We start from the raw sequence: 22,675 nt of genomic DNA, 5'->3' as shown, positions 1-22,675 counted from the left end.
AGCCGTAACTTCACTTCTGCTGCTCAGATCGGTTTAATTTTTGTTTTAAAAGATTCTTTGAAACGTTCTTAAGCTTTCATTGAAAAAATCACGAAAATCAATAAAGTAGAATTTTTTTCATGCAAGTTTTTGAAAATCATGTCGAGGGGTGAAAACAATTTTAAGTAAATTAAGCCGTAACTTCACTTCTGCTGCTCAGATCGGTTTAATTTTTGTTTTAAAAGATTCTTTGTTTAACGTTCTTAAGCTTTCATTGAAAAAATCACGAAAATCAATTAAGTAGATTTTTTTTTATGCAAGTTTTTGAAAATCATGTCGAGGGGTGAAAACAATTTTAAGTAAATTAAGCCGTAACTTCACTTCTGCTGCTCAGATCGGTTTAATTTTTGTTTTAAAATATTCTTTGTTACGTTCTTAAGCTTTCATTGAAAAAATCACGAAAATCAATAAAGTAAATTTTTTTTATGCAAGTTTTTAAAAATCATGTGGAGGAATGAAAACAATTTTAAGTAAATTGAGCCATAACTTCACTTCTACTGCTTAGATCAGTTTAATTTTTGTGTTAAAAGATTCTCTGTATAACGTTCTTAAGCTTTCATTGAAAAAATCACGAAAATCAATAAAATAGATTTTTTTTTATGCAACTTTTTGAAAATCATGTCAAGGGGTGAAAACAGTTTTAGGTAAATTGAGCCATAACTCCACTTCTGCTGCTCAGATCGGTTTAATTTTTGTTTTAAAAGATTCTTTGTAACGTTCTTAAGCTTTCATTGAAAAAATCACGAAAATCAATAAAGTAGATTATTTTTAATGCAAGTTTTTGAAAATCATGTCGAGGAATGAAAACAATTTTAAATAAATTGAGCTATAACTTCACTTCTGCTGCTCAGATCAGTTTAATTTTTGTTTTAAAAGATTCTTTGTAACGTTCTTAAGCTTTCATTGAAAAAATCACGAAAATCAATAAAGTAGCTTTTTTTATGCAAGTTTTTGAAAATCATGTCGAGGGGTGAAAACAATTTTAAGTAACTTGAGCCATAACTTCACTTCTGCTGCTCAGATCGGTTTAATTTTTGTTTTAAAAGATTCTTTGTAACGTTCTTAAGCTTTCATTGAAAAAATCACGAAAATCAATAAAGTAGAATTTTTTTCATGCAAGTTTTTGAAAATCATGTCGATGGGTGATAACAGTTTTAGGTAAATTGAGCCATAACTCCACTTCTACTATTCAGATCGGCTTCATTTTTATGCGTGCTTTCAAATAAATTTATTAGAAAAACTACGCGTTTAACCATATGAGTGAAGATGTTGTGCGCCAACGTCGTGAGGGCGCGCCACTAGCAGATACTGAACACAAACATCAATCAATAACAGTTTCGTTTAATAAAAAACTAATAACATATTATTTATTCATATATTATCCAAAATATTTAATCTTAGAACTACTTAAAAACATATAAATATGTATATAATATAAATATAAGTCTATTATAAAGGCATCGAAAAAAGGGTACCTCTAGCAACAATGAAATGGAAAAATCCACCCTTTTAAAATAGAAACTCCTCCCAAGTTATTAAATTAAAAAAAAAAACAACGAAACAGCTTAACTAGAATAGAATTTCTTGGTAGGGTTTTTAGCCATATCGATAAGAGTCTCGGCAGGTTTAAACTGAATTCCGTAAGCGTTCTGATACTGTTCCATTTGCGACACTAATTTGCCGGCCCCGTAGTGGTCGATCCACCTGAAAGGCCCTCCGGTGAATGGTGGGAAACCCAAACCGAATACTGCACCAATGTCACCTACAACAAAAAAACAAAATCAAAATCTATATCACTGCAAGTAGTAGAAAAGAACTCCATGTTTTGCGCAAGAGTGAACAATATTCAATGGTAAAATACATGATGGTCTGACCTTCTAATGGACTCGCGAGGATCTTCTCTTCCAAACACAAAACGGCCTCGTTAACGAACCTCGTGACCATCCTCATCTTCTTGTCTTCGTCCTCAAACGGTCCCTTCGGTTCCATACTGTACTTTTTCAGGATCGTGATGATTTCCGGGTTGACCTCCCTGTGTTTGCTGCCCTTTTCGTATACGTAGATCCCCTTGCCGGATTTACGGCCCAGGAAACCCGCTTTTACCACCTCGGAGAGGATGTTCGGGTCGCCCCCACCAAAACGTTCTCCGAAGGCCTAAAGAAAAACACCAACTTATTGTCACATGTTTGCGACAACACTGTTGTCCTTGTAAGTTTCTTTTTTGAATGTCTTTAAATTTTACAGGCAGCTTATATAATAATAATAATATCTTTTATTGCCAACAAAATGATATCTAATCACAAAGCAATGTCAAAATGGTGCATCGTTATAGTGATGTGTGTGATACAATTTAAAAATATATATATAATGCTTGCTTCCACACTTAACAGAATTAAAATTTAGTAAAAAAAAATTAAAATATGCTAAAAAAGATAAAATACAAACGCACCGTTAAGATATATCAAGTTAGTTAATAAAAGAGATTTATTTATCTCTAGAAATAAAAGAAAGAATACAACTAATAGTACCAATAGACTTTGTCTAGCCACCGAACATAAACTAGAATTAGATAGAATCTTGTTCTTTATACTGTGGTCTAGCTAAGGAAAGGTACAGCACGTGTTGTTCGGCTCGGTTGCGCAGTAAATTTGTTTACGCCGCTGCCAAAGCAACGGTATCGATCGCCCCGATTTGCATATAAACAGTGCCGTTGCGTTAATTCTTATATTTGTGTTCTGTGCCTTTTAGTGTTAATGTCTTTTTAGAGTGAATAGTAGGCGCGCTACTGTCGCTAATCGCGCGTTATTAGGGGCAGCTTTGAAACAGATTGAGGTGTACCTTTCCTTAGCTAGACAAACTCTACCGATGCATTCACATCTTGAAGGTATTTCAGTGTTCTTTCCTAAACATTTTGACACTGTTTATTTCTCTAATGCACTGTGGCCAAGAGCGGTAGCCTTTTACCGACCTGAACTTAGGGGCTCTTTCAAAAAAAAAAAAAAACTGAATGATGTAGAGGAATGCGTAAGTCACTACGAACCCTCGTAATCATTGACACTTCCTCTGAATAGTGTTGTTCATTTCTCTGAAAAAGATTTGGCTTCTTTTTGACCAACATGAGCAGTGCCAACAAAATACAAACATAAAGCACTCAAAACCCCAAGTTTTGTAAAATATGGCCTACAGCTAGAAACACCAAAGACACATCTAATTACGAGTTTCTGTGCCCTAAAAACACCCATAGCTGCAATAGACGACAAAATAAAATTCCATAATTGATTGCAAGACACATAGTACAATTTAATGGTGTCAGTGAATAAATTGTACCTGAGTCTGCGGACCAGAGCACAGTTACTGTTTAGTCTGGAAATGCTGACTGTAATTTAACCATGGATCAACATGCATCCCGAGAAACTTAAAGCATTCCACTATTGGAATTGTTAATTTGTAATAATTAATTCTCTTGACATACGAGGGCGGGGATGAAAAGTTTCGGATTCGGTATTCTAAGTCTATGGCTCTGTTAGCATACATTTGAGAGATGATTGATACGTGAAAATGATTGAATATGTGAAAATCAGTGAAGCGCACTCTCATCAAATACTTCTATTTAAAAGGCCTTTTCACCATTAACACCATTTCAAATTAAAGAAGAGCTGGATTGCACACTGAAATACTCTTCGCCGTCATATTCAATGGTTAAACGGTGGGTTTCTGAATTTAAGAAATGTCGAACCACGTTCAAGACTCGCTATAGAGGTCACGACTCCCGAAATAATTGAAAAAATTCATAAAATGGTGATGGAAGCCCGCAAATTGGAAGTGAGATAGTTGAGGCTACTAGGATGTCACCGGAACGTGTACGCAATATTTTACATCAACATTTGAGTATGGAAAAGCTCTGTGCTAGGTGAATGTCGCGTTTGCTAACGGTCGATCAAAAATTAAACCGAAAAACTGTTTCGATGGAAAATTTGGCAATGTACAAGCGAATTCTTGCACCGATTTATAACTGTGGATGAAACTTGGATTCACCATTACACTCCTGAAAGTAAACATCAGTCGACACAATGGATTGGATTGGAGGTGAACCAACCCCAAAGAAGGCAAAGACAATTTTATCGGCGAATAAGGTCATGGCAACTGTTTTCTGGTATGCAAAAGAAATTCATTGATTATCTAGAAAATGGGAAAACCATCCATGGTCAATACTACGCACAGTTATTGCAACGTTTGAAGGACGAATCTTGTTTCATCATGACAACCCACCTGCTCATTCGTCGGTCGTTGCGATAGCTAAAATCAACGAAAGCGACTATCATCTGTTTCCTAACCTTAAAAACCCGCCTTGCTTGGCGGTAAAAAATTTGAGAGCAACGAGGAAGTCATCAATGCTGCAAATGAGTATTTTAAGGGACTTGATGAATCAGACTATAAAAATGGTATCACTATTTAGAGCACCGCTATGGAAAATGTATTAATCTTGATGTAGATTATGTTAAAAAATAAAGCGAAAAAAAAATAGTTGTTTTTATCAGGCCCGAAACTTTTCACCTCGACCTCCTATTCATTAGATTGGACTGTGTTAAAGTGTGTTTTATGATTGCAGTTTTATCTGTACGAAGTTTCAAAAAGTTACTCATACACCAATTCTCCATTTCATTCACCATTCCTGAACAAGCATCCGACAGACCAGCCACGGAGGCACCTGACAGTATAACTGATGTGTCATCTGTATACTGACATGCATGACCCCCGGACAGATCTTCCGAGAGCTCATACACATATAATATAAATAGGAGTGGTCCCGAAATAGATCCCTGAGGAACACCCTGCTATACTTTTTTTTATAAAAGGCAACTCTGGACTTATAATTTAACTATTCATCAGACTACAAATTTCGGCAATTTGGGCATTACACAATTGCTGCTCGTGGAGGTAAATAAATTGCTTCATGCGTCTGAAAATATATCTCATCGGTACCAACAGAAACGAAAGTTTTAAATCTTTATAATAATTCATGTTCGGGGCAAAACAGAAATCATTTTACGTGTACAATGATGAGTTATGCTTTAAAAGAATGTCAAGATCTAGGACATAATTTGCAATAGATCAATCACAAATTTATGGAGCCTGGCCATACACCTACTATTCATCTATTGGGTCTGTAGCCGGCAAAAGAATGTTAAGAATGCAATAGTTGGGTTCAACCGAGTTGCCAATTTGAGCTATATTATGCATACTTTTTACTTTATTCTATTTGAATCTTAAAAGAAGACAGGGACTGACAACAGTGCTTTTTTTTAAAGTTTAACAATGAACTTTCACGACTATATCGCGAGAGCCGTAACATTTTCAATAGGTTATAAGGAAATAAATAGTCCTACTGGGAATTAATAAAATAAAATACCCATAAATTATGGTATATTAATATGCAGGTATTATATTAGTTTAATTATCAAATTATTAGTATATTATAATAGTTGGATGATCAAGGAAAGGGAAATTTAGTACCTATATATTTATAAAATAATTAATAATTTATGACCTGATACCTTTCGAGTTGTCTTTTTATTATTTACCAGTTATATCTTAAAGGGCTAATTTGATAACAGTAGGTAAACCAAACATGTTTTAATCTAATTATTTATGATATATATTCATATTGGTAAATGATTTGGCGACAGGGTTATTAATTGCTTTTTTTTTATTAGAAGCTGCCAATGTAGCTTTTTACTATATAATGTAGCCTTTTAATATTTGACTATAATTGCTGACCCTGCCTCAAAAATCGATACCATAACGAAGGTAGGATTCATATATTGAATAATAAACTGATTTGCCAGTTTTTGGACTCTGAATACTGATCCTGATAGCGTAACAACCAGATGTTACCTGTTTAGCATAAATATTTAGATGTGTGTCAAATTTAAGATCTATCTATGAAAAATCCAAGAAATTTGCTGTCAGGGTTAATTTGAATTATCAACCTCTTGAATACATCGGATCACCATTTATACATACATCTTTAAGACCACATTTAGAATATTGCAATTTGGTCTTTATTCGAATGCAAGTAAATTAGAGTCGCAGCACCTTCATTTTGTAAAAGTGTGCAAGTGTCTGTTTAAATTTTCATTTATTGATAATCTTGTGAATTCGTGGTAATTTTGTTCCTTGCTGTTTATATTAGTTTTTGTGTGGTATCGTGGTTTCTTAATCAGTAATATGGAACATTTAAAAAATAAAGTTTTAAAAGGTCATACTCGTCAGGTTATTCCAATTATAATAAGAATTGGTGATGAGGAAAGTGCCAATAATGCTTTTAAGCTACCCTTAAAAAATAACAAGCAAGCCAAGAACAGAACAAGCAGCTATGTGTTGTGGAGTAGGGCGATCTACTATAATTAAAATTAGAAAAGAAGAACAACATCGACGTAAGTTTGACTCTACAGAGCCTTTATCGACTCCAGGAAAAACACGTGCTGGAAAAAATTGATGATGCTGATTTTGGCGTAATAAGAAGAATTATTGAGAAATTTTATACAGAATATAAAGTAATACCAACTTTAGGAAAGATGCTGGTGAAAATTAAGCAGGAAATTGAATTTCCATATGAAAAAGACTCTGCGAAGATTATTAAAAAGTAATGGATTTTATTGGAGAAGATGTCAAAACCGGCGCAAAATTTTAATGGAATATTCGGAATAGCAGAAAACATTAGTTCGAGTGGTCGCTACATCGTAGTGCATGCCGAAAACTCAGTTATAAAAGAGGATGATGATGAAAGTGATGCTAGCTCTGATGAGTGAGACGATTGGGAAGAAGAAAACATTGATCCTGATTCTGACTAAGAAACAATGACAATTTTTTTTGTGTTTATTATTTTTTATTTATCAGTATAAATTTAAGTAAGATTACTATTTGTGTATTATACATATATATTATTTATTATGTATTATTTAAGTTAGATTGTAGTATTTAATTTTACTTGTGTTTTGTTTAATTTTTTTGTTTTATGATGAAAATAAAAATAATTAAAAAACTTAGTTCAAATCGTGTTAAGAAAAAATTTCCTGAGTCCATTAATATAGGTGTACAAAATCAATTGCTTTTATTCTTGGTTATAAAAATAAAAAAAACAGATTTTTTTTAATTGATAGTGTGCGCCACTGAAAATGCCTCAAGACCAAGTTCGAAATGGATTTTTTACAGTATATAATGGCCATCTTTCCCTTTTCGTCGCGGTTACAGTTACCGCAGATGAATAATATGGAGGCTGACACAATCCATGCAGCAACTGAAATATGCAAGAAAAAAACGACGGCTAAAATAGAAGTCCCCCATAAATGGATTTATTTTATAGGAAATGTCCCCTAGAAATCCACCCTTGCAAGTTGAGGAAATGGTACAAAAAGACATTTCAACAGCGTTTTACCGAAAAAATTGATTCACAGAAAAAAAATGAGATTGGTGAATGCGGATTAAAAGGATGAAGTTTTCCAATAAACATGAGTTTAACTTTTTTTGCAAAACAAGCGTTAACGACAGTGAAGAGTTTAAAGTTGTAAGGCTAAGAAGGGGTACTGCACGAAACCGACCTGTAGCTCTGGATATTGATCTGCCTCAACCTATAAATCAAGAAACGATCCCATTGGCAGATCTTAAAGTCAACTGCTAAATTTTAGCAATTTGTTTTATTAATTGGCTCTTGCAAGGGAAAAGTTTCTAACAAAGCTTCTTGATCAGATAAGTGTGTTGTTATCACTTTAAAGTTCACTATCTCTTTATTAAAATTGGTACAAACGTAGTTGGAATTCTAGTCGTTGACGTTATGACCATTATTATTGAACTTTGTTTGGCTGCATTTTTTTAATTTGTAAAGTCTATAACTACTCCCCCTTAACTTAATCGATATAAATCTGATTAAAACACTTACCTTTGCTAAGAAAGGCCCAATATGCCCGGCAACGTCAATACCGACTTCGTCAATAAGCGTGGACGCCCCAACGGGGAAACCAAACTTCTTACTCAACTTATCCATATCCTTCGGTTCAACACCTAAATAAATAAACAATAAATAAGACAGACAAACAGCACCTCGAAAAAGTCTCACCTTCCTGCAACAGTCTTATACATTCGGCCATCATGGCACTCAAGATCCTGGTGGTGTAAAACCCTGGACCATCACCAACGGTAATCACCACTTTTCCCTGTTTTAAACCGACGTCCACCGCCAACGCCGTCGTATCCTTACTAGTTTTATCGGTGGTTATGATTTCCAAAAGTTGCATTTTATCCACCGGTGAAAAGTAGTGCATCCCGATCACTTTATCGGGTCTAGCGGAGGCCGCGGCGATATCTTTTATAGGTATGGCACTAGTGTTGGAGGCGAACACGCAATCTGGTTTAATCACCGCCTCGACTTCCTTCACCACTTTATGTTTGATGTTTATATCTTCGAAAACCGCTTCGATAACGATATCCGCGTTTTTGAAATGCTTATAGTCCAACGTGCCCACCAGGTTGGCAACGTATCTGTCTTTTTCCAAGGTGGATAGTCTTTTTCTCTTGACGGCGTTCTGGAGACCGGTGGTGATTTGGTTTATGCCTCTGGATAAGCCGTTCGCGTTCGTGTCCTTTAATATCACGTTGTAGCCTTTGTCTACTGTTACGTGTGCGATACCCGCACCCATTAGACCTACAGGTTTGAAATTTGTCAGTTTTATAGTAGAACAATCTAATTAGCATTTGAAAATAGAACAGAAATCATCGTCGCCGGCAGGAATAATAGGACATCAAGTTATTGGATCGCACTTTTTTAATGGACATCTTACAGGTGAAATGTATTTATTTTTTTTTACAAAATGATTTTAATGTCCTTCAACAAACGTTGCCTGACCATGTTCGAGATAGGATTTGGTTTCAGCATGACGGCGCTCCAGCTCATTATAGCCATGCTGTTAGAAATTTTTTAAATGAGCATTTTGATGACCGGTGGATAGGGAGAGGTGATGGGCCGGTCCCCAGATTTGACCAAACTGGATTTTTCTTGTGGGGATATGCGAAGGAAAAAGTCTATCAAACAACTCCTACCACAAGTGAAAATATGAAAAATAAAATTCGGGAGATTTTTCAAACAGTCACGCCAATTATGTTGGAAAAGGTTAATGACTCACTCTCAAAAAGGGTAAACGCTTGCGTACAAAATTTAGGAGGTCATATTGAACACAATGTATAATAATTGTAATTGACTCTTTAAAATTTAAAATTAATGTAACGATGTACATTTATGTAAAAATACGTAAGTACCTAGCTAGTATGTAATTTAATTTTGCTGTTTTTTTTAGCAGTTTAGGTGAATAATTGTGTTGGTTAATTTTTCAAGTATGTAATAATAATAATTGTAGGAAAAGTAATAATTCTAATTCTTCAATAATTTTTTCTAAGCAATCTTGATCAAAACTTAAAGAATACCCGTTTTATGCATAATAATTTACAGAAAAGTTAAAATATCTCAAAAAGTGCTTGGTTTAGCTATAGGACATATTAAATAAAAAATGAAGGTATTTGAGGGACAAACTTAATTAGATAAAAATATTTAGGGTGTTCCATTTGAAATATTCCATATTTAATTTCAGCAAGTTTGAATTTTCTTTAAAAACACCCTGTATTAAATAATTACAAATTATCATAGTCAGCCTAGAGGAGGTACCCTAGACTAACTGTGGTACAAGTTTCATTACAGGCGCAGAATAAATTTTAAGTTAATTATGATTTTTTAAACGAACCCTCTAAAAGGCAAAAAACAACATAAAAAAATTAATTACGTTCCAACGCCGCATGGAAATTTTAAAAACGTTATACCAAAATAAAGTACTCTTTTTGCCTCTCATTTTAGTACCATAATATACAGGGCGTACCATTTAAAAAAATCATATTTTATAGAAACTTTTTTGTGACACACTCAGTATACATAAAAATATGTTTAGTTCGTAGGTTTTTGTCAGCCCTACAACTTTGCTGTAGAACTTTTTGCTCTACTTCGTATACACTGAAAAAAATGGTTGTAAATTTACTTTTTAAGTTTACAGAAATTTCAGTAGTGTTACAACAATTATTCAGTAAAATTAAAATATTTTGTAATAAACCAAGTATTTACTAAAATTCCTAAAAAACTTGTGTAAATTTAAATCACTTTGTGAAACTTATAAGCAATATTACATTAGATTTGTAAAATTACCGAAGAAAGTTGCAAAATCACATTCATATTATAAAATCACATAATATTTGTAATTATTTTTACTATTATAATGTAAAATTACAAGTTTTTTGTAAATTTATACCTTCATTCTTAAATTTATCTTGGCTATGTAAACCGCGGCCAATGAGAGTGCGTGTTTACGCGTCCCCAAGCGATTCCGAAATTTTCAACGTAAATGACGACTCAGTTATTATTTTCGACTTAGACAGGTAAAAAAGAATTTTGTGATAGTCCTTCTGTTTATCTTTACTTTACTACACGAAGAAACCTTCGTGCCTATAAGTATCAGATAAGTTAAATATTAACATTAACACCTGTTAACAATGATTACTTGTCAAATTGCCTGACTGGTCAGGTTGCCAATTTCCATATAATCTGTGCGTGGTCCTTTATGAAAATGTCTTATTACCTATTAGTATGCATTTAGTATAGATTTTCAGCAAGTAAAGGTTATATAAACTTGTAATAGAAAACTTGTAAACTAATAATGTTAATGATTTATATTTATATTTACCAATATTCATTTTATATATATGCTTCTTAAACGGCATTAAAAAGCTATTTTTAATGCCATTTGGAGCAAAATAACTATAATTTTAATAACAAAAAATAATATAAATAAACTTTTGTCATAAGGTTAAATATTATATGTACTTATTTTATTCCAGGACATTACCGATGAATCTTCTCTTGAGCTTGGTATGGAACCATGCATTGTATTATGTGGTGGTAAGTAAAAAAATTTTTTTTGAAAAAAGATTATAAGTATTTTTTTTTATTTGTAGGCTCTAACAATACTATAAAAATATACCTAGAACAAGAACCTGTTGCGGAAAAATGTGACTCATTTGGAGGAGCATTGCATTGCTTAATTGCACTTTATTTTGTCTTTAATTTGGAATATCCCAAAGAAGCATATTTCATATTTAACGAAGTTAGCCAAGATAGAATAATAAATTATTATTTTATTAAATAATTATTTATAAATTATTATATTATTTCTTTTTTTGAGTCCATAAGTGTTAAATGAATTTGTTCCAACTTAAAGGGTTTTTTTTGTGAGATTTAGCTTGTAAGTAGGTACCTATATTAACATATTTGATATTATATAGGGCCCCAAAATGCATATAGACTGTGTTAAAGTTCTTGGCTACTTGGTTATTTTCCTTTTTTTTTTTGAAAACTTACCATTTAGTTTTGTTATGTTCCTACTGTTTTTGAATTGAATTTCCATTGAGTTTTGAACAAGTAAATCCTTTGTATTTTTTTAAATTGCCACTTTAGTCTTTTATTTAATTTATTTAAAATACTAAACAAAAAACTGTAGCTAGTAAAAAAATACAATTAGTCCAATGTAATTTTACCAGAGCATTTTTTACATTTACAACGTGGTACTACAAAAAAAATGTTATTTCACAAATAAAAATTACTAAAAATTTGAAATATTAAATTGTAATTTCACAAAAATATGTATTTCTTAGTCACAAAGATTAAGTAAATTCACAATTAAAAGGGAAATCTAAATTACAAATATTTTGTGAATAATTATTGATTACAAATATTTTGTGCGATTTTACAACAAATATAATGGTCACACTAAAAGCAGTAGATTTATTGTAAATTCACAAAATATTTTTTTCAGTGTAGTTACGGCTAAGTTACCGTACACCTTGTTGGCATACCCTGTATAAAATCTATAACACTAGAATATAATTTAAGTGTTGCTTATAAGCTTTATAATATGTAAATGACGTGGTTGTGGGTTTATGGGTCAAACTGCAGAAAACAATTTTTTTCTAGGCCAACATTTCGAATTATATTTAATTCATCTTCAGGGCTCTGCAATAGGATAAAAAAAGACTGATTTTTTTCATAGCAAACATAAATTTACTGTTGAAGTTGAACAAGACGACTCAACCGCTTTTTTGGACCCTAAAATTACCAATAATAATAGTGGTACACGTACAATAATAATAGTACTTGACGGGCACCATAAACCAACATTTTCTGAGAGCTTTATTAATTTTTCTTCAGAACATCAAATGCAACAAAAATAAATATTATTACAAATCTTAAGAGTCGAGCTCTTGTTTTATCTAGCCCACAATTTCACCACAAAACATTAATTTAATTAGAGAATATTGACTTAAAAACAATTATCCATCGAATCTCATCAATACAATTTTAAATAACAATCATTTTTTACAATCTCCAACCACAACCAACAACAGCAACTTCTATAAAATTCCTTACATTCAAAATCTATCTGAAAAACTGACCAAAACACTTGAACTACTTGACCAAACTACTGAAAACATGAGAGTAGCCTTTACCAACTCTAAGACACTGGGAACATTATTTTTTACCAAAAAAAGAGTAGAACACTAATACTAATACTCTACGAACAGGAGCTATATACCAAATTCCATGCAAGAATTTCAATAAGTGTTATAAATTAGTGATATTAGAAGGGGAGTAAAAATATTGTTTTATGATGTTATGTGAGGCAGACTATAGTATTCGAATGAATATTGTAGTCGTATTGTAGAAAATTGTATGTTTGTTTCTGCCCTTTTAACTTATTGCAGACCGGCCGCTTATCTTTTTATTTCTCCCTGATATGATTTTAATTTCTTTATATATTTATTCTATGTGTTTTTAATTGTATTTACTAGTTTAGGCATGTGAATTTGCAACTTTTGATTTTGTGTAATTTATACTGTTATATTACATTTATATATACAGAGTGTCCCAGATAAAATGATATACATAGGGATTTCATAAAGAGATATAGTTTCGGTTAAACGGGGAAAAAGTTGTGCGGTTCCAAGCCCAATCAAATGCGATATTAAGATCCACGATATCTTCAGAGGTTTTCAAAATGTCGGGCTAAATCTAAAAATTTGGTTTTTAGAAAACCTGCAATATCGTCGCCATCTTTAATTCGATTTTATTAATATTTAGTAGTTTTGCGGTATCTACTATGACCAATCGATTGACGTTAACGATATTTTTCTAGGCATTTTAGATTTTTTGAAACCATAGTCAACTTTGTACGAAATTAAACAAATAACAATCAACAATTAACCAAAATAGAATTAGTTAATAAAGTGTTCAAAAAGACCTCTATTTTTGTTAATACACAATGTACACCTTTCAATCATAGCCAAACAAGCTTTTTTTGATAATTTCTTGTGGTACTTCTTGAATTACTTATCGAACGGCTGCTTAAAGTTCTTCCTATGTAGTATGATTAGTATAATCTTTCACACTTTATCTTTTAGGTATCCCCATACACAGAAATCAAGGGGCGTCAAATCAGGTGAGCGGGCAGGCCTTGATTTCCTATCCAATTATTTCCATATTGTTCATTTATTGACACTTATGACATAATAAGTCGAAATGTTCTTTAACTAACCAGGAATAAACTAAAAATGACTTAACAACTACCTGGAAGAAACCAGACTTTTCAACAGGAGTGACAACAGTGATACTTCTAGAGCGAAACATTTAACAAAATACTGAACTTCATAACATAAAGAGACGATTTTACTTACCAGCTCCCAAAACTCCAACAGTCTTAAACTCCTTAGAGGGAGCGCCAAACCGGTTCTTCTTGCACTGAGTCTGGCCCTGGAACAAACTGACCAACCCCTTGGACTCCGGAGTCATGGCCAACTGAGCGAAAGCCCTCGCCTCAGCCTCGTATCCCGCTTCGGGACCTTTTTCCACTCCGGTCCTGACCACGTCCAAAATCTTCAAAGGTGCGGGATACAACCCCCCGGACATTTTCATAACCTGGTCCCGGGCCTTTTTAAAGACGTAATCCCTGGCAAAGTTATACTGTAAGGCGAAGTTCATGATCTTATCCATGGTGCCTTTCTTCCTATTCACGGTTAATTTGCCGGCGGCCAGCTGCTTGGCGACATCTATGGCGATCGTTTCCAAATATTTCCTTGTCATGTTTTCGGGAGTGTCCAGGCCTGGTCCCAAGGGATCCACCAGCAGATCCACGATTCCGATTTTCTTCGCTTTGTCGGCTTTCAGGGTTTTTCCGGTTAGGGCGAGGTCCAAAGTGTTCGGCACTCCGGCTAGTTTTGGCATGCGTTGGGTACCACCGGCACCCGGTAACAGTCCCAGCATTACTTCCGGTAATCCCAGGCCGGTTTTTTTGTCTTTCACGGCGATTCTGTAATGGCACGCCAGGGCTGTTTCTAATCCACCTCCCAAGCAAGTACCTTGAATGGCCGCCACTATAGGTTTGCTACTGTTTTCCATTTTGGCGAATATCTTGTGACCGTCCCTAAAATGTGTATAAAATCCAAATGTAAAGTACAGTATTTTAACAAGTTTTATAGTGTCAGAGGCTTTATTAATATCTAATATATACTGTTGGCCACTATTATTATTAATACATCCTTCCTATCAGAGACATTACATCATACCAATCGTTATAGCATCAATTCGTACTAAGTCAGTAGGCCATGATGGATTAGCAATAAGAGATGTTATTAATTGTTTTCCATTCTATAGCAAATTAATTCCTGTATCTTAGAAAATCAATTTCCAGACTTGTGGAAAAAGGCTATAAGATTTATTAGAGACTTTATTAGAGATTATTGAGACTTTTGCAAATGGTTTAATGCCATTTGCAAAAGTCTCAAACCCTAAAGAAGGTAAAGATCTACGCCCTATTAGTATTTTACCTGTTTTGTTTGGGTAACAAACCTGTTCGAAATAAATGCCTCTTTTTTTTTTAACTTGTCGAAATGTTGTATTTATTTACTGTAAAGTTAGGATTTATTTTTCATTAATTTCAATCTATTTATTTCTCAATTGATTAATGTTTATATTAACAAAATACCCCTGTATTCGATTTAGTAATTAACGACCCCAATGTCCTGATATATGACTTTAGGTGGTAATAAAAAAAATTATCATTTATTAAACATAGATTGTAACGATTTTACTTTTATATGAAAATGACCAAAAAAGTCCTTACAAGTTTCCTTGTAAATACAACCATTTTCGAATTATCGAGTAGTATTTCAATAAATTCAAAGAATCTTGATACTGTAAAAGCTTTACGAAAATCTAAATATACTGTAACTTTAATCGCAGATATTACTTACTTGGATATTCTATAAGCATCTTCTTCAGTTTTACAATTGACCAGCATATTTATGTCGGCCCCGGCGATAAAACTGTTGGGTTTTCCTGAGATGATGACGCATGACTGGATTTGGGGATTCGATTCGATTTCTGATAGAACTTGGCTTACTTCATTCGTCACTTCATTGTTCAGGGAATTCACCTAAAAAAATGTATCTTAGTATACTACATTTTATGGATTAGCTACAAAGTTCAGCATTCATCAAGGTCCAATAGACGCCCCATATAATAAATCTTATTAAACTACAGAAAAATACAATTTTTTTAAAAGAAAATCCATCAACAGGTAAACCCCTACTGGTTCCAATATTGTAGGTGCGACAGCCCCAAGTTTGAATGACATTCCTGATCCTGTCAAAACACACATATACACACATAAAAAAAAAATGAAATCTGATCCCACCGAAAAGATCTTAATCGAGGGAGACGCGATCCAAATCAAACGAACCAACGGAACCCTACAAACCGCCATAGTTTCCTCTATAGATTACGAATCATGTTGCGTAAAAGTCGAGTGGCTCGACCAGCAAGAGACCAAAGGAAAAGAAATACATTTCAGTAACGTGACGTTACTGAATCCCGGATTCGTACTGGTTAAGCCTGTTAATAATAGTGAGAGTATCGACGAGGAAGTGAACCCCAGAAGGAACACCAGGGCGCAGACCGCTAGGGTGGCCGCAAGTCAAAAGTCCAGCGATCAGAATATGAGTGTGTGCCTGACTAGCGAAAAGTTTCAAGTCAGAGGACGGGGCTGTTATACCACTAGGGCGACCAAGTCTGTCATTGAAACTGTCTCGAAGAGTAAAGAGGGCGGCGGCTTGAAGAAGGCTAATAAAATCGAACAAGACAGGTTTGTAAATATGTAGTAGAGTTTTTTAAGTACCACGAAAATGCACGTTTTTTGAGGTTCCTTTAACTCCTTGCATTATTCTGATCCTGATTGAAATCAGCTAGATTTTGCCTATTGAGAAATTTTTGTAATTTTACTCTCTTAAATTAGCAAGGCTCATACACTAATTACTACACACTTCCGGGATGTAAGAATTTTGTGGCATGACATAAATGCAATGTATCTAAATATCACAGAGATATTGTTGAAATTAAGAAATGGTATGATTTTAACAAACTCTGTTTGAATAGTTGATATGTTATTAGAAAATCAGATTTTGAACAAGTTTATTAATTGAAAATACACTAAAATTTGAAAGTCACATCACACAGTTGTGTCGAAAAATATCAGCAAATTGATATGCTCTTAAAGTAGCAGGAGAGAGGTTCATTTTGAAATGGCGAGAAATGTTTATTTTTCTTCGATTGAATTCCATTCATTTTGAATGGAATTGGTGAATGAAAATGGTGTATGTTTCTGGAGTGCATGCATGCGGATATTATTTTTTGTCTTGCAAAACAGAGCGATCACACAAATGACAAACACAACAAATAGGCATAAATATAGCACTCAACAAGCTAATGATGTGCTTTTACAATTGAATTCATTTCTAAGATTTTCAGGTATCTACTAAAACTGCCTGGAAATAATTTCTTATGCCTTTTAGCCAGTTAAAGTTATTTCTTATTTTTCCAGGAAGTGTCAAATTAATTATCAACAGCAGAGAAGTATTTCTAGAAAATGCAAGAGTTGTAATTTCATTTTCAACTCGCTGGTCATTCCTCGTTTTTTTTAGGGAATTAAATTCAATCCCAGTTTTAACATGATTTTTAACTGTCTGGAAGAAATTCCTTAATTTTCACAGGGAATTGAAAATTCATTGTTCAACTGCCTGGACGTAATTCATTATTTCTTTCAGGCAGTTAAACTAATTTCTGAAAATTTCAGGTCTACTTAAAAATAATTTCTCATAATTTTCAGACAATTAAATCATCTCTTGTTTATCTGAGTGTCGAATTAATTATTAACAGTCTAGGAGTATTTTTTCCAGGCACTTGAGGTAATTTCTCGGATTTGCAGAGAGTTGACGGTTAATTTTTTAACTGGCGGGTTATTCGTCAGTTCTTATAGGGAACTGAGTTCAATCCCAATTTTCTATTGTTTATTCATTCTTTAGCTGTCTGAAAGAAATTCCTCAATTTTCGCAGGGAATTGAAAATTCATTGTTCAACTGCCTGGACGTAATTCATTATTTCTTTCAGGCAATTAAACTAATTTCTGAATTTTTCAGGTCTATCTAAAAATAATTTCTCATAATTTTCAGACAATTAAATAATTTCTTGTTTATCTGAATCCATTGAGTATTCACTGTCTCGGGAAGACATTCTTTCATATTTTCAAGGAGTTGAACGTCCATTGTTCCACTGCCTAGACGTAATCTATTGTTTCTTCCAGGCAGTTGAACTCATTTCTAAAATTTTCAAATATTCAACTGCCTGGAAATAATTTCTCATAACTTTCAGACAATTAAATCATCTCTCGTTTATCTGAGAGTGTTGAATTAAATTATCCACAGTCTAGTAGTATTTTTTCCAGGCACTTGAGGTCATTTCTAGGATTTGCGGAGAGTTGAAAGTTAATTTTTTAACTGGTTATTCCTCAGTTCTTATAGGGAATTGAGTCCAATCCCAATTTTCCAATGAGTATCTACTATGCCTACAAGTTGTAAACTATAGATAGCTTAAAACTTTTTAGTGTTAAAGAGCTTAGTTGCGAAAGGCCCTTATTATGCAATAACTGAAGTGTTACCAGATAGATTTGAGACAAGATTTTTGCCACTTTACCTAATTTGTTTGGGTCATTCTTTGATTTCGAGAGCAAATAAATAATATCTGTTTGTGTTTTACATTTTGACACTCTTGACATTGCATTGGTTTGGTATCTTTTGGTTCAGGGTCTTGGAGGAGTGATTCTGCAGAACATTGATGCAATTGGTTTTGTCTGTACAGGTAAACCAGGGCCATATTCACGATGACTTACCTTCAAATGTGTTTGTAAATATATTTTCTCCTTTTACAGCTTTGTTTCCTTTTAAGCGGATAAAGCATATGTTGATTGTGAATATTTTGAATATATTTATTTATTTGGAAGGTCACATCAGTACATCCTGGCTCCCTACCAAATTTATTAAAATTAAGAATATAAATTAACAGAATGTGTTTTTAACAAACAAAAATAAATTTTATTACTACATTTGTTTGTTTTAACCTAACGCCTAGGTGTACATAAAACATCTGTATGCCTTAATATTTCAAAGAAAAGTTGTTTCCATTTCTTTTCCTGTTTTTATTAAAGCTACTTAATTAACCTTAAACTATTGTGATAAACCCTACCTTCGATTCTACATTTATCCTTCAAAGCAAGAACTGTGTTAAAGAGCTAGACTTCATAATAATAAAAACAAAAATCTGTCCTCCAACAGTTGTTTTTACACATGTATCTGCATACAAGATACAAGTATATTACCAGAAAAATGTAGCAAAATGTTAGTCATGATTATGAACATACTTATTACATTCTTGGCTAAATTTTGATTTATTTTTTATTGCCTTTACCAAAGTTTACTGAATAAAATACTATTAATAAATATTTTATTCAGTAAACTTTGCCTTTACCATCAAAGGCAAAAGATTGTAAGTTTTTGGTGCTAAGTATATAAACAATTTTAAATTTATATTATTTATTAGATATTTAACAATCTTCTGGATAAGGGAATTTCTAAGATTAAGATCGTTAATAAATATTATGAACAATACCAGACCAAGTATGCTGCCTTGTGCAATTTCTATAAATCATTAAAAAAATATTTAGAATAACCTATTTTCCCATCCTTTGCTATTTTTACTAATTGTTTTCTGTTATTAATGTAGGACCTAAACCACTCTATTACATTACTCAATACAATTTATATACAATATCTTTATTAATTATACAATCCTCCCCAGATTAAAATACCGTATCTTAGGATTGATTCAGTTAAAGATTTATAGATTATAATAAGTTCTTTTAAATTTAGGAAAGTTCTCACTATATAAAATTAATAAATCAATTTTTTAAGCCTGTTTGCCAGATAATCGACATGCCATTTATAATTTTGGTCCACATATATTTCCAAATATTTTGTATGTGCTGTTTCGTTGATCTGATTATATCTATCCATAAAGAATTGTGAAAAGTTGGGTCTGTTTGCTGCGGTTAGTGAAAACACAATATAGTTGGTTTTAGTAACATTTAAGCTCAAGTTAAATGTTTCTGTGCCATTAAATAGTAATGCTGTGTTGTCTGCATAGGAAATAATTACTCCATTATTTATTTTTGTTTTAAGTAGAGAGTTTAAATAAATTCTAAACTGAACAGGGCCCAATACTATGCCTTGTGGAATCTCTGTATTTCTTCTTCCCTGCTTAAAATATTACCTACATAATATACATAAAAAGTTTTTTTAAGGAATGCCCGAAGAAAAAAGCAAGCCCAAGTACTGGCAGAACGTCAAGACTTCCTCAAAAAAAACGTAAACAACCCGCACTGGCAACTGTTGGGGATGATCGAAGACTTCCGAAAACAAATCGAGTTTAAACCCTTAAACAACCATGACGCCATCGAGGACCACTTGATTACTGTTGCAGTACGAAAACGGCCCCTGAACGACATAGAACTTAGCAAAAAAGAAATCGACATTATCACCATACCCAGTAAAAATCAATTGTTCGTGCACGAGCCCAAACTAAAAGTCGATTTGACCAAATACCTTGAAAACCACATTTTTAAATTCGACTATGCTCTGAACGAGAATTGCACCAACGAAGTCGTGTATAAATACACCGCTCAGCCGTTGATAAGGACGGTGTTCAACGGTGGTTTTGCCACTTGTTTCGCTTATGGCCAGACCGGCTCTGGGAAAACTTACACCATGAGCGGCCGCTACGAATCTAAATCGGACAAGGGCATTTATGCCCTGACAGCCAACGATATCTTCAAAAACGTAAATGCCCCTAAATATCGACACCATAACTTTATAGTGTCGTGTAGCTTCTTCGAAATTTACACCAAAAAAGTCTACGATTTACTCAATAGAAAAAAACAGTTGAGGATCCTTGAGGATGGTCAACGCGAGGTGCAAGTGGTCGGTTTAACCGAGAAACTCGTGGCCTCAGTTAATGACGTTCTAGAGCTAATATTCGAGGGTAATGAGGCGAGAGCTTCCGGTAAAACTTCTGTGAACGCCCAATCGTCTAGATCCCACGCGATATTTCAGTTCTACCTCAGAAGTCAAGTGAACCCCAAAGTGGTTTATGGCAAATTCAGTCTGATAGATTTGGCGGGTAACGAGCGTGGGGCTGACACTTTTTCCTCCTCGAAAATAACGAGACAAGAAGGTTCTGAGATTAACACAAGTCTTTTGTCATTAAAGGAATGCATAAGAGCCTTAGGGAGAAAAGGAGCGCATCTTCCATTCAGAGGGTCAAAACTCACACAAGTCTTAAGAGATTCCTTTGTGGGTGCTAACAGTAAGACTTGTATGATCGCCATGATTTCCCCAGGGGTGTCTTCGTGCGAAAACACCCTTAATACATTAAGGTACGCGGATAGGGTAAAGGAGTTGGGTGGTGGGGACATTTCCTCACAAAGAGTTGAACAAAGCAGGGAAGTTACCGCACCTTTGGAGACAACTATACAAACTCAAACTCCAGATGTGATAGGGTTGGCTCAGGATGAAAATTTGGTGCGACAAAACTTAGAATTGGTGAAATCTCTGCAAAAGTATTACAACCAAGCAGAGGGACTGTTGAATGTCATGGATAGAGACTTGGAGACTTATTATGTTAATTTGAATATTGTTGTCACAGATGCTATTACTTCTTTAACAAAAATTAGAAATCTATTAAATTATTTTGGTGTTTTAACCCTTTATTTTGTTTTGGCCCCAGATATCATAGAATGTTTGATGTTTTTCCCTTACCTATTACTCGGAAGCCACTTTAAATATTTTCATTTTTTTTGCATTAATATGAAAATTAATTTAAGGGTAAAACATGATTAAGGATATAGGTTAAGGATAATAATTACACATAGAGCAATTTTAATTGATTCAATTTTTGTCTTTAGTTCATATGTCAATGAATGTTCCATGCTTTATCCAGTATATCTAAATGTTCACAATATTTAAGGAATATTAGATTGTACCAATAACAGCTAATAACATTACTATTATTTATGGTAATTTGAATATTCTTCAAGAAGTCTTATAATTATTTACATTAAGTTCTTACAAATCCACTTCTAAGGGGTGTCTACTTGTGAAAATATATAAAAAATAGAACCAGGTAGGAAATTTATGTTGTAGATCTGCCTCAAGCCCAATTCCTCACCAACCCATTAAGAATATTCTTTTATTTATACAAGATCTTTATTTTCTAAATACTTACTTTTACCCCAGGAGAGTCTACAGTGATCACCCCAACACTGTCGACCACTTTTAGGTGTATATGTTTCCGATTGGTAGCGGGCACAGCCAGATACCTTTTGGACACTAAAAAAAGGGATTACAAAATCAAACTATTAGACCAGAGGTTCAAAGTACATTTTGCACTAACAAGTACTTAAATAATTCAGAAAAATTAATTAAAATAAGGCCAATTACCTGCTTGCCAACATCTTACGTTGGATATGGATAGTTTTGGGATTGTACCAAGGAGCCGCAGACTGGACATGGTTATAGTTGAAGTCCACCAAGTGCTCTTTGAACTTTATAGACTGAGAGGTACGATATGAACTTATAATTTAGAAATTAAAAAAAATAAAATAGGATTTGGTGAACTTTGGACTCGACCTGTTCAAATCGGAAAAACAAATCGGTTCGAGGTTAGCTATAACGTTGGCAACACTGGAATATGTCATCAGCTTATGCTATTGGCAACAGTGCATTAGGGATGTCTTAAATATCGATATTTTATTACGACGATAGTTACGGGGATTTTGGACAGTAGGATATATTTTAAAGTAAATTTTAGTTTATAATAAGAATATTCAAAGGTCCCAGTCAGGTTTTTTTATTATAATGGCTCTTTGATTAATATGCTGTTGGCGACACTGATATAGAGATGTAACAAGTATCGACATTGTAGTGTTAAGTTACTTATCTTTTGTACCGAGGTACCCCGTTAACTCCTGTTCTTTATTTTGACTAAAGTTTTAGTAATATTCGTCTGTTTTCAGACAAATTAGATTCAGTTTGTAAATAATATTGCTGT

The 22,675-nt window shown here is 33.5% G+C and overlaps 2 protein-coding genes and 1 long non-coding RNA gene across 3 annotated transcripts; 2 read left to right on the top strand and 1 right to left on the bottom strand.

The window, feature by feature from the left end:
- Positions 1 to 1,400: 1,400 nt before the first annotated feature.
- On the bottom strand, positions 1,401 to 22,271 carry LOC126743588 (trifunctional enzyme subunit alpha, mitochondrial). The gene is made up of 8 exons (XM_050450750.1): positions 22,066 to 22,271; positions 21,851 to 21,954; positions 15,436 to 15,617; positions 13,861 to 14,606; positions 8,156 to 8,740; positions 7,979 to 8,100; positions 1,914 to 2,193; positions 1,401 to 1,801 (listed from the first exon to the last, which is right to left on the bottom strand). Exons 1-8 carry the CDS (start codon positions 22,133 to 22,135, stop codon positions 1,605 to 1,607), a joined length of 2,286 nt encoding a protein of 761 aa, XP_050306707.1. The 5' UTR covers positions 22,136 to 22,271; the 3' UTR covers positions 1,401 to 1,604.
- Positions 10,131 to 11,581, top strand: LOC126743591 (uncharacterized). The gene is made up of 3 exons (XR_007662929.1): positions 10,131 to 10,779; positions 10,972 to 11,032; positions 11,089 to 11,581. It is a non-coding gene; the product is annotated as an uncharacterized LOC126743591 (long non-coding RNA).
- Positions 15,802 to 21,480, top strand: LOC126743589 (kinesin-like protein Klp10A). Its single transcript, XM_050450751.1, has 2 exons — positions 15,802 to 16,325; positions 19,872 to 21,480. The coding sequence occupies exons 1-2, from the start codon at positions 15,862 to 15,864 to the stop codon at positions 21,463 to 21,465; spliced, it is 2,058 nt and encodes a 685-aa protein (XP_050306708.1). The 5' UTR covers positions 15,802 to 15,861; the 3' UTR covers positions 21,466 to 21,480.
- Positions 22,272 to 22,675: the final 404 nt, after the last annotated feature.

The sequence above is a fragment of the Anthonomus grandis genome, chromosome 13, assembly GCF_022605725.1.
Source record: "Anthonomus grandis grandis chromosome 13, icAntGran1.3, whole genome shotgun sequence".
Lineage (NCBI taxonomy): Eukaryota > Metazoa > Arthropoda > Insecta > Coleoptera > Curculionidae > Anthonomus > Anthonomus grandis.
This window is presented reverse-complemented; position numbering and strand designations above follow the sequence as displayed.

What these genes read in the sequence shown, in the direction of transcription:
- LOC126743589 (XM_050450751.1), top strand. Translation starts at nt 15,862, where the DNA reads ATGAAATCTGATCCCACCGAAAAGATCTTAATCGAGGGAGACGCGATC. An exon ending in AATAAAATCGAACAAGACAG is followed by an intron (nt 16,326 to 19,871) that starts GTTTGTAAATAT and finishes AGTTTTTTTAAG; the next exon opens with GAATGCCCGAAGAAAAAAGC.
- LOC126743588 (XM_050450750.1), bottom strand. Translation starts at nt 22,135, where the DNA reads ATGTCCAGTCTGCGGCTCCTTGGTACAATCCCAAAACTATCCATATCC. An exon ending in TAGACTCTCCTGGGGTAAAA is followed by an intron (nt 15,618 to 21,850) that starts GTAAGTATTTAG and finishes ACATTTTTTTAG; the next exon opens with GTGAATTCCCTGAACAATGA. An exon ending in TGTTGGAGTTTTGGGAGCTG is followed by an intron (nt 8,741 to 13,860) that starts GTAAGTAAAATC and finishes TCAAACCTGTAG; the next exon opens with GTCTAATGGGTGCGGGTATC.